This window comes from Myiozetetes cayanensis, unplaced genomic scaffold (genome assembly GCF_022539395.1).
Source record: "Myiozetetes cayanensis isolate MyiCay16 unplaced genomic scaffold, myiCay2020 scf5-8, whole genome shotgun sequence".
Taxonomy (NCBI): Eukaryota; Metazoa; Chordata; class Aves; order Passeriformes; family Tyrannidae; genus Myiozetetes; species Myiozetetes cayanensis.
The window spans coordinates 100053514-100066007 of NW_026087742.1; the positions used below are offsets into that span (position 1 = coordinate 100053514).

General features: G+C 38.1%; 1 protein-coding gene across 5 annotated transcripts in view; it reads right to left on the reverse strand.

The window, feature by feature from the left end:
• Positions 1-54: 54 nt before the first annotated feature.
• Positions 55-12494, reverse strand: part of AP1S2 (adaptor related protein complex 1 subunit sigma 2) — a 31751-nt gene continuing 19311 nt past the window's right edge. Inside the window, exon 5 of one of the 5 annotated variants that reach the window (XM_050331982.1) lies at positions 55-2026. In XM_050331982.1, the coding sequence (XP_050187939.1) occupies positions 1979-2026 (48 nt within the window). In that variant the 3' untranslated portion in view covers positions 55-1978. The other 4 variants (XR_007630869.1, XM_050331983.1, XR_007630870.1 and 1 more) reach the window with 4 other exon arrangements.

The window sequence follows — 12494 nt, forward strand, 5'->3', positions numbered from 1 at the left end:
GCCTCTTCTTTCCTCTGCAAACACCAGCACTAATTACATATAAACACACAGCAATGGTGTAAAAATGGACATTTATTACAATTAAACCAATGTGACAGACAGAGGTCAAACAGTTTGTCACAATCACAACAAAGCTTAATTCAGCCAAGCACATACAAGTGACAGTGTAAACTTTAAAAACATATTTAATACATACAAAATTGCTTCTGGTTTGAAGTGGTAAAATTACCTTAATTTAAGTCAATCTCACACACCAGGTCATTCCACTGCAATTTCACCCTCCTCTATTCCTGCCCACTGCGCACTGGAGAAATGCCCTGGGACAAAAACGGTCTCCAGCAATCTGGAATCTCTAAGAGTAAATCCCAGAATGGGCATAAGTAGACAACTTCTAATGCCCCGAGTTCACGGGCACTACCCTGGGACTGCCACAGGAGTAGCACACACAGCCCTGCCCTGGCTGGCCCTTCTGTTGCCACAAGCATTTATGCTGGGATCTGGATCAGGGGCCTTGGAAGTGGCAACATTGCACTTTTCCTGTTGGGTGCCACTTAACCGTGATCCCATCGAGCTCACAGCCCAGCTCTCCAGCTGGCCACAGAAGTGCTGCTGCCATCAACACTGCCAGAGCCAAGCTTTGTGAAAACATGAACAAGCCACAACTCCTGGAGTGAGGTTCCTGGGGAGGAAGGGGACAATCCCACCTCTACGGGGAACATGCAGATGCACAGCAGAACTTGGCAGCTCCCAAGTGCGGCACTACCTCCTCAAAACCACACATCAGTGGAATTTCCTCAACCAAAGCAGCTTCAGGTTTATAATTACTGGTCTGCTCAAAGAGTCAAAATATTACTGGATATCAGTTTACATTTGCAATGAATATACTATACAAATCTAATACCTAAGAGCTGTCACTGCAAATTAGTTGGTTCAACTGTACATTACGCAGGATTTCCTAAGGGATGTGTCACATTTAAGGTGTAAATCAAGAAAAGCAGTCAAATGACATTGACACTTAGTGTGGCCTTTTGTTTTTCCTACAGGTACCTATACATCAATTGAAGCATAACTATAAAACACCAATAAATACAAAGTAATTGGTAAACTTGGAAAGAAAATAATAAAAAGTCCCTTTCATAAAACTCCTTCTTCCCCATCTTTGAAAGTATTCAATTTTCATCATGCAAATAATTCTATTCGGTCAGAAAGCTGACCTCCTTTCCTGTGTTCATGTTCAGAGAAAGCTAATATCAGACCTAAAAACAGTTTCCTTATTTGTTTTGGGTTTCTTTCCTTCTTTCCCTTTTGAGTATAGTAACTTGCACAGTTTTGCTCAAGGTAGCTACACTAAAATACACCCTCATGTCTAGTGAGCGAATCACTTTGCAGTTCTCTTGTAAAAAGCAGTTATCACCTTAACAGTTTTTACCAGTTTGATATGCAGATCCTGGCAGGATTCTTTGGTATAATGACAAATTCAGTAGTAAACAGATATTTCCATTCTTTATGCAACAACTGAAATAAGCAGAATTATCACAAGTGGTGACTGAAATGTAGATGAACAAATTCTTTGGTTGCATAAACACAATTTCCACACCATGACATTTCATGTTTGGAGTTGTCTGTGTAGTTTCTTTTCATTTAGATATGCTATGCTATGTCATAATAATACATTTATTTCCTGAAGTCAAGTTTCCTTATAAAAAACAGTACACTTATCGAAGTCAAATGCAATTTTCCTATAAATGCAGTGAAGGGAGACACTGAGTCAATTTAAATCTAATTCCCTTTCATTATAAATTTAGAACTTCGGTTTCTTGTTCCCTTTTCAAAAAGTATTTTTTCTTGTAGGCCTGAATGAAGCAGCTTAGCAAAACAGTAATACTGACAAACAGCATCTTACACCATTAGCTAAACATTACAATGATGGCAGTGAACATTTACAGTATGAAACACTGAGATGGCATCAGCTGAAGATTTATGTCAATCCGATTTCTTCAAGTACACTACGAGGGGTCTCTGCTTCCTATGGAGGGAAAATTTGAGACAGTAGTAAATGAACCCTGCGTTTCTATTGAGCAGCACTGAACATGGGTTAGTATGGAAGATGCTGAATTAAAAAAAAGAAAAGCTGAAAGACACGAAAACATACAAGTACTGCTATTTGCAAACATGGTATTAGCTGCACTTTTCACAGAGCTGTTAATTAGATTGTCATGGTTCACAGGAATAGCTGGTAGATTTTATTGCCCTTAAGCGCAATAAAAATAAAACAATTCAGATGTACCAGCAGGGAACAAATCACAACCAAGTAAGAGACAGGAATTGGGGAGGGATGGGGAAGCATCTTGCAATGGAGTCAGTGATTTTTGTGGTGAATTGTTTCACAGGTCTCCAAAATCTGTTAGGGAATAATGAATAAATGGATGAATGAAACTACCGATGCAACTAAGATACAGTATCCCTTAAGCTCTTTATAAAAAGTCTGGGGTTTTTACAGTGTTCCCATGCTTAATTCATAAAAACAGGTCAAGGTACCTTAGTATGCCTGGTGTCAAGTAAATTCACCCCTTTTAGAAGCAGAGGAATTTCTAAGACAGAAATTTTCTTATTCTATACCAGGCATAATGTTTTAGGTTAATTCTAATTTTAAAAAGCTTTCTTTTGATTCAGAGCAAGTTATTTAATACCAAATTCCAAAGGGTTATCATCAGTTTTGTATTCATTATTTCCATAGTATCTGAACAGAAACTGTTTACACTAGAAACATTAGGCTGACCTTTTCCATAATTATTAACAATGTCATAGGAAATACAAGGGAATACTGTATCCATATGGAAACAAACAGTTTCAATAACGAGAGTATGAATAAACTTACTTTAGCATCCTAAAACAAGACATGTCATGCAGCAGAAAAAGAAGGTAGATAACAGTTAAGGCAGCCAACAAATTATTTTTCAACTCTTTGTAAACATTTATTAGGAAAAAGTTGTCAGTAAAATACATAATGAAACACCTCAAATCTTGCAAATAACATCTGAACATTGTCTCTATCAACCTTGACTATGTAGCAAAAATGATCAAGTTTAGTATCCTTATTCAGCTCATGTATAAGGTGATTCAGCAGAGAAGGAACAAGCTCTGACACTTTAAGGCAACTTCATTTAAAAGTCAGTCAGAGCTTGGAACAGGCCTCCTCTGAGCACTTTTAGATGGCTTCCAAAATCCAGCAGCACGTAGGAAATTGCAAGTAAAACGCAAGTTAAATCTGGAAACAAGATACTTGCTGTATTAAAGATGTAGTGGTGGCTTGTTTTTTTTCCCCTCACTGATGCAATATTTAAATATTCTTAGAACTGCAGTGACCTTGATAAAGCCAGACAGGACAGCAGGATTAAAGATTTACATGTGTGTTTTAACACAAATCTCCCAAAAAGGAGACACTGATTGAAGAAATGGCTATATAGCATTTTTAATATAACCTGTTCCATTATATTCCCAGATTACTTTGTTGCATTCATTTCACAAGACACACATCTCCTCTATCCACCAACCTAAGGCTTTTAATCAAGAAATCCTACATTGCTAACTATGGCAACAGAACTCAGGCTATTCTAACAGAACACCTCAAGCATTTTATGGATATAACTATATAATCATAAATATATTGAAAATATTTGTAATAGATCCACTTTTCAGTTTTAAATTGATTAGACAGTAGTGGACACATAAGAGTTACTGAGGGGTGAAGCAGGTTATTTACAAAATCGCCTGAAAACAAACTTATCAATACCTATGAAGAAATACAGAGCACTGCTGCTGCTGTCTTTAGAGCAGTTCAATATTGTTGTCTCCACTGCCAATTCAAAGTCATAGGTGATTTTCAACAGGCATATACTTAAATAATGACTAAATTTCTTTAAGTAAATCAAGGTCACTGGCTAAAAATTTAAAGCAACCTATTTCAAGGACACTGGCTACTTGTCCACAGATATCTCACCCATAAAACTAATATTTTAATTTTTTTAATACTACAGCAGTAACCTTGAGGCAGTCATGCCTTCTTATAGGCTCATCAACAATATAATCTCAAGGAACACCTAAAGAGTAATGTGTTTTGCTAGAGGAATAATTTCATCTATTATGACTTTTAAAAAACAAACAGAATGAATTATATTATGTTTTGTTCACATTATTTGTTTTAGTAAGTGTCAAACATTTCATCCAATTCTTATGGAAAATGTTTTGCAGTATTATACACTACCTGCAGCTCAGAATCACCCAAGGCAAACAATGCAAATTTGAAATATCAGAACACAGATGAGGAAAAAAGTCATTCACATGAGACAAAAGTGCATGCAATACTTTATTTCAAACATGCCAGAAAAGCTAATTCATTACCTAGTCATTTAGAAGCAAGCAGCTGTATACAGATAACAAGAAAAACAGCATCTCATTACAGCTCAATGCACAGCATTTTAAGCCAACAGGCATGAAATAATGCAGGCTAAAGCAGCATTAACCAGACATCCGAACACATTGTTAATGGCTTACAGAAAAAAAGGCAAACTTGGAAATGGAAAACCACTCCTATGATCTTGTTTTCTAAGATTCCAGAATGCTGCAAATCCAATCCAAATCTTTTGTCTAATCCCCTAAATCTCCCATTTTTATGTCAGTTTAACATTTGGAAGGTAGTGCATTACCACATATAGAACTACTGCTCATGGTTAATCTCAGTAACCACTTCCTTGTTAATTACACTAAAACAATTTTCTAAACCAGTATTGGTTTTCAGTTACAGACAGAGGATGCAATACATGCCCTCTCACTCTGCCCACTTCTCAATGGAATGCACTTACATTACCCTCGTGGCAGTTCTCAGACACACAAGGCAGCCTGCACTTAATCTGGAAATGCCAATTTAAGAAGATGTATTTTAAGTATACTGTTAATGGACTTAGATCTTTCCAACTCTAACAATTAATGGTTGGACTCAATGATCTTAGAGGTCTTTTCCAACTTTGATGATTCTATGATTCTATTATTCATTCCAATGACCTTGTTCTGACCTTCAGCGGCAGCAACTGTTCAACTACTCACAAGAGTGTTTTGAACATTTAAATAGAAATGTTCTAGCTTCAAATTTACCTAAGTCATTCTCTTTGACCTAATCAATTCTGCCTTCCTCCTCTTTGTAAAGTCAGTCACACTATTGTGCCAGTCTTCAGAAAAGAGTACTGGAATTTGCATCTGTAAGTAAGATGCACTGTCTGTGTAGAATTGTGTGTACCATCACATAATACTTGTGTGTATACATATTTCACATGATACTGTAAGTCCTTCACTAGTTTCTTTGTTAAGTATGAACCTCACCTACGGCTTTTAAGCGTATGTTTAAATACCAACACAACCTATTTGAAAGATAAACACAGGTTGAGTAATGTTACAGTAAGGTGTTACAGTATATAGATGTTTAGCTCAGAAAATGCTACAGAACTTTTAAGCATAAGACTTTAAGCTTACACACAATAAAAAAGTTAAACCATATGCCAACAAGCACAAGTTTTGTTGAAATGAGACACGTGAAGAGACAACACTGTAAAACAGAGGGGGAAGAGGAAAGTACAACAGCAGAGAATGGTTGTGGCATTCTATTAGATTCGAGATGACTGGATTCAGCAAGCTGATGATAATGTTCTGTCATGAGTAAGTCACAGGTCTATCTCCTCTGAAACTCTGCATGCATGATGAATGAAGCCATTTAGTACACTGGTACATTAAAGTATTCATGACGTGGCTACAAAAGAAATGTACATATTCTTATACATAATAAAACGGTGGACAGATATGCAAGAAAACAAAAATATTATTTCATCATTGTATCTCTGACATTAAAAGGACATTTGATACAGAAATACAATATTCCATTTTTGACTACTCTAAATTTTCGGAGGGGGGAGAACCATCATTTCACCCTCCCCCCCCCCAGCTTGCATGCTGGGTCCAACAACACACAGAACAAGTTCACATCACAGTTACTGTATTACATAAGCTAAGAGTTTCTTCTCAGCCCAAACACGTTTGAAGCAGAGAGACTGCTCCAGAGATGGACCACCCTCTCTATTATTTGCACAATTTTTGTCTCTATGGAGACATCAACTGTGGGCCTCTGTCAGAGATGGGCACTGGGCTAAGTGACATCTGACGTCACCCACCACAGCTGCTCTAATAAACACACCTTTAGAGGCACCAGGCCCCTCACACACGGCTGTGAGCAGCACGTGCCACGGCAGCAGAGCTGTGCCACTACTGGTGACAAAAATTACATTTTATAGAAACAGTGTCTGTTTTAAAAAAGGGAGGTGTCTGATACACCTCTCATAGCTGGCAAAGTTTTCTTTGCTTTTGAATTATGCTGCTGAACTCAATACACTCTTGTATGATTAGCATGAATGTTAGTACACAATTTGCTGAAAGATGAGCTAGAAATAAAGCAACACTCAGTTTTCTGTATTAAAAATCAGTGCCCTGAAGACAGATGAGGATATTTTTAATGCAGTTATAGCAATTTAGGAATATCAGCCCCACATATGCCCATTACACATCTTCTGAGTGAAAACAAAACACACAAAACTCAACTCTCTGAATATCAGTTAACATTTTTCATTATGTGCCCATTACAATCTTCAACCTATTTCAGTATTCCACTCCCCAGAATTACAGAAGTCTTACAGCAGAATGGAGGAAGTTCCCATGACTTATAAACCTGTCTCCTCTGCTTATTCACATCTCAGTTTATTCACATGTTCAAGCTTGTAAATTTTTAAACTCTAATCTCAAATTACAAAAAAGAGCACAACAAAAATATCCTAGGAGTTTTACAACACTTATATTGCTTTTCAGTATCAGTAATCCCAAGATTATCCCACAGTAGTTGGAATTATTCTGACCAAGCTAACTATAAATTCAGTAGTTCAAAAAATAACAGCACCTATATAACTCAGTGACAACTGCAAATAAGTTCTAGTCTGCTGTGATTTTTGGCAGAATTCAAAATAATCTAGTATATAATACGGAATTACAAATGTGAATTTTAACTCTTAAAACCTCTCATACTGCGTAAGTCAGAAGTGTCAGCCTACATTAAAAACAAAACGCTGAGGCATATTCCTAACCGGAAAAGGAATTGCATGATGATAGTGTACTCCCCAAAGAATAGAAGTTTTGACTAAAAACAAAAAAGTATTAACTTTAGAACTCCTGGAGCCTCCACAGACAAAAGATTCCCAGAGAGATCCTTATAGAAAACTCCTGCTTTACTTACACTGCTGGCATGATATAGATTCATGAAGACAACTGAAAAACAGGCATATTGTAACAATCTAAAATGCCCATTTTTTACCTGGAAATATAAGTACACATGTGATTCCCCTCCTCCTTGAAAATAACACTTATATCTTCCAGTGTTTTGCCCTAGGAAGCCTGGAGCCATCAGCGTCCTCACTGAAATGCCTATCAAACCTCAGACATATTTCTCTTTAATTTTACATTAGTTCTCTGGACAGAAGAAGAAGGAGAGCAGCTCATTTTCTAGCAGTCTTATGAGGCTGATTATAACCCACTGTTGTTGTGTTCAAAGATTATCCCAGGCTGCACATGTTCTTTAGCACACTCTTTGGCCCAGAAACAGTGACCATGTACCCTTTTACATAACTGGTATCAATTAATAAGGACATGGAAGTGTTCACTTCATGTTTATCCAGTTGTTAACCTTTCCAGTACTTTCCAAAATTCTACTCTCCCACACAGTCCTGGGGTGTTCCCCACTCTGTTTGTATTTTCAGTGGTTTATAACTTGAGGAATTCACCGTCTTTGCCATGAAAAATATGGTATAGAAAATTATACAATTGACTCAAATCACTGCTATGAAATTAGTGCCTCATCTTGACAGAAACTTCTTATCTACTGATAAAGTAAGATAGATTGTCAGATAACAACAGGACAAAAGTGGTTATTTGGTTCCTGGCAGCTTTTTCATTTACAGGACATGTAAACACCACCTGCAACTAGACCAGATAAACCAACTTTGCAGAGGTGAAGCTAAAGGATTAAATGGAAGACAACAAGTAACAGAGATATGAAGGACAACACAGCAACAGTGAGAAGGAACACACTGCAGTTTCAGGGAGGCCTCTGTACCCCACCAAGGACGTCTGGGACCACCCCACACAGAGGGCCTGGCACCGTGGGCAGCCTGACAAACAACTGAAAGGAAAATAAAGTTTAGACAAATTATTTTTCAACACAGAACTACAGTATCTCAAGTTTCAACTGAGTTTTCCTTTCTTGGTGTTCCCTGCTACACTCTCTCCAGAGCAGGTGGCCTGCTGGTCTGAATACCAGAAAAGACAAAGTGGGTAAGGCACAAAGGTCAATTTCCACAATCATTATCTATGGTACCTTGCCTTCTTTTGGTGGGACTGTGTGGACCTCAGGGATATGCTTCACATGCTCAGATGTTGTCTAAAATAACAATCTAGACCTAATGAGTTTATAAATTAGTTGAAGAGGCAATGAATGGTGTCCTTACAGCACAATACACAACGGCAAACCAGCATGAAATATTACCTCTGAAAAATCATCACTTACTTAAAAATTTGGATGTAAACTGTTTATCTGACTTTAACAAATAGGTCTTAAACCCCAGTTTTGCCAAAGCAGTAATAGCTCTACAATACAAGTTGCACATTGCAATTCCTCAACATTTTAAAGTTAGTAGAATTTATCTTTTTCAAACTGACCTCTGTGTTTACAACTCATTTTAAAAAGCTAATAATACTCTCTGAAATTGTCAGCCTGAGTCATTAGAGATTTTTAAATTAGAAAAATGGTAGAGTTAATTTGAGTAAACAGAACTATTCAGTCAGTCCAACTCAACTGATATTTTCTCAGCCAACTTTGTCATGACCCAATCTAATTAAAAATCATAACCAAAATCAAATTAGAAGGGACTTCATTTAATCCAGTCCTCCAAACAGCACACCTATAACTTTCTTGAGAAATATTCAATCTGTTAAAGGCATCCAATGATTCCTTTTTACTGTGCCCCAGGTAATCTACTTAAATTCCACATTACCATCACCACTGCAAAATTTGCCTAACATCTATTTTGAAATTATTTTCTTGCTGCAATTCAAGGTATTTTAAGTCTGTAGTGGACAAGAAAACACTTATTTCCTCAGGCAAGAGAGATAAGAAATTATTTATGCCCACACCACACAGTGTTTTGCAGCGCTGCCATTTTACTGACAACATCTCATGGCACTGAGAGACTTCATGAATACTTGGCACAACTTCTTTTTCAGAGAATATTTGCTTAGGTTATTGTTTTAACTTCTTTCCCATTAAGCCCAGCACAAAGCCTATGAAGGCAAGCCATGTTAAACTGCAGGAAAAAATTGTAATTGCTACCTTTCAGTAAACACTTGGTTTCCCCCCTTGCCCCAGCATTGAAAAAAACCCTAGCAAGAACAGAAGATGCAGGACCATGGAGTATACAAAAGTTTTGAAGAATTCTACAGAAACAGGCTATGGGTAAGTAGGGGGGATGAGGGCTTCTATTAGGAACATGAAGTTATTATAGCGGGAAGAGATTAACATTTAACAAGCCCTTCTTTAGCAATGCTTCAGAAGCACTTACTTTTACACTCTACTTCTGAATCTTTATTAGGAAATATTTCTAATGAAAGGCTGCTTCAGGAAATTGCTGCTGTTTACTTGCCCTTCCAAGGATTTCAAAACAGGAGAGTATCTGTTTCTTAATCTTTGGTTAGCCAGCTATTTAATAACTCAAATTGGATAGAAGGGTTTGGGTTGGAAGGGATCTTTTAGATCTAGTTCCAACCCTCTTGCCATGGGCAGGGACACCTTCCACTATACCAGGTTGCTTAGTACCCCATCCAGCCTGGCCATGAATATGTCCAGGGATGGAGCATGTTTATTGGAAAAATTCTATTTTACTTTTAAAGGAGAACAAAGTGTTTTCTCAGAGAACCTAGAAACACCCATAAGGTCTTGAACATCTTCAAAGACAAGTGTTGTTCTTCCAAAACAAAAAACAATCCTATATCAGTAACAACTCCAAGTCAAGATCTTGTCTGCAGCTTCCTATACAGAGAAAAAAAAATAAAAACATCTTCAAAACTGGTGTAAATTTGTCACCACAGTTCTCAACTAGAGTCTGAAACAGCAACAGTCATCACACAACTGTTATTCAGCAGAAAATCCTAGCATATGCACACCCTTTGGCTCTAAAACATCACCCCAACAGACCAGAGCAGAAGGGTATGACATAAGATCAGCAGTGGCCTTCCTGCCTCCCTGCCAAAAGCAGAAATAAAAATATCAGTGGAAACTTCATGTACTGTAACTGGATAATAGTGGGTTCTTCCTGCCTCTGAGCTGCTATTCTGATCTGCTGGATCAGGAGTGATAATCGCTCTGGGAGGCCGTGCTCCGTACGTGCCAATCAGCTGCCACGCAGTGAGCTATGAAGAATCAACAGCCTAACCCTTCAGGACAAGGATGGTTCCCAGAACCCACCAGAGGCTCCTCTCTGTCATCATAAAACCACAACTGCTTTAAGCACATACTGTGGTTGAATACTTTGTATTGTGAAGTTAGGACCAAAATTATTAAAGATCACAGAGTTCTCTATCAGATAATCCCACAGTGTCTGTATGTTTGGTAAACTGCCAAACCACGCACATAAGGATTCAGTAATGTTTTCCAGCACTGCAGATACAGGTTTGCATTACTTAGTCTCCTTTACTTGAGAAAGCATTTCCTAAACTGCAGGGCTGTATCTCTGAAGGGATGACCAGAATATACTGCTGCAACAAGCCATGTCACGTCCGATATCGTTCGGCTTCCATGGCAATGGCATTTAAGCATTTCCCTTCCTTCCTGGTCCTGCAGCACTTTGCCTTATAATTGTTTGGACAAATGTTTGCAGCACAAGTTGTAAACATGGAAAAGAAAAGCTGTTGCTGACTATGTGTTTTTAGAAATGAGCAATTTAAATTGGATCAGTTTAAATGGATCTGAAATCCAGTTCTAGAATGGTCATATAAATAGTTTTTCTGGCACAAAAATAAAGGGAAAGGAGAACTGAAAACTCTTTAAGTCAACACTGCTGCTAAAGCTCCTTGCTACACTCCTATGACTCAGGACAACAGCAGGGGTGCAGCATCAGACAGGTAAATTAGAACTTACCTATGCTGACTGACTTGGGGATTCATAGCAGACATTGAGTCAGGACAAGAGATGTGTGGAACACTGGCTTTTTAAAACACTTGGATACTGGGAATTTTTAAAAATAAGATGTAATTTAAGTTACATTATTAACTTTAGCAAAAGTCCTGGATTGCCAAAAGCAGTTGCCTTTTACTTCCCTTCTCAATGCCACTGCTTTCTTCCTCCTGGCACTTCCCTCATGCTGCCCTACATGTGTTCAAATTTTAGCTAACAAGCTGAGAGTCACATAAGGACAGGGCAAGTGGATCAATACAACACAAAGGTGGCAGTAGGAATGGATCTGGTCTTCTCAACAAGAGTCACTGCCAGCACGATTTTGGGTGATGAGGAAACTGCACCCTGACTTGACCGCCTGTGAACTGCTCTCAATAAAACCCAAAAGTTCTACACACCAGAACTTAAATGTTCAGTATAAAGATTTCACTCAGTTTCGCTGTGTACCACTTAGGTTTTTCAATATTATACTAGGTTTACCTTAAACTTCCCCAAATTCTGTATGCGGTTGACTACTTCTGAACATGTGGCTTTTTACAATTGCCACACAGCACATGTAGAACTCGACACCCTAGTTTACAAGCAAGTTTCTCTGAAACAGCTCTCAAAAACTCCACATTCTAGTCATTCTGTGCTTGTTTGTGCCTCAGAGAGTAACATGGATTAAGTAATTGGAAGCTGTATAACCTATCAGTTAAATGTCAGGCTAAGCCAAGCACCAAAGGCTGAGTCAAACTCCTCCCCTTGTCCAAAGACAACCTCCTTTATCTCAGATCATCTCTCTTTAAGACAGATGATCTCCATTCCTCTACACAAGCTGCAGTTCCTTATGGCAGGCAAACTATTCCCCATCTCTTATTATGTGTAACTTCCATCTGTCCTCTCCACTCACCCTAGCAGACACCATCTCCATTTCTCCATAGTTTGAAGAGTCATAACAACCTTGTAAATTAAGCTCTAAACAAAGCAACTATTCCTTCATTCTTTCCAGGGAACACTACAGGCCAAGAAGTAACATCTCAGGGGCATCAGATAATGCCACTGTGTTTAGCTTAGTGGGGACAAAGCACATTTCTTCAACACTGGGCCCATACATAGAATTCATCTGGGACATACTCTAGGCAAGTTAACTCGAGTCACACAGAATTCTCTAAGCCTGAGTTTGTATGTGCCAGAACTG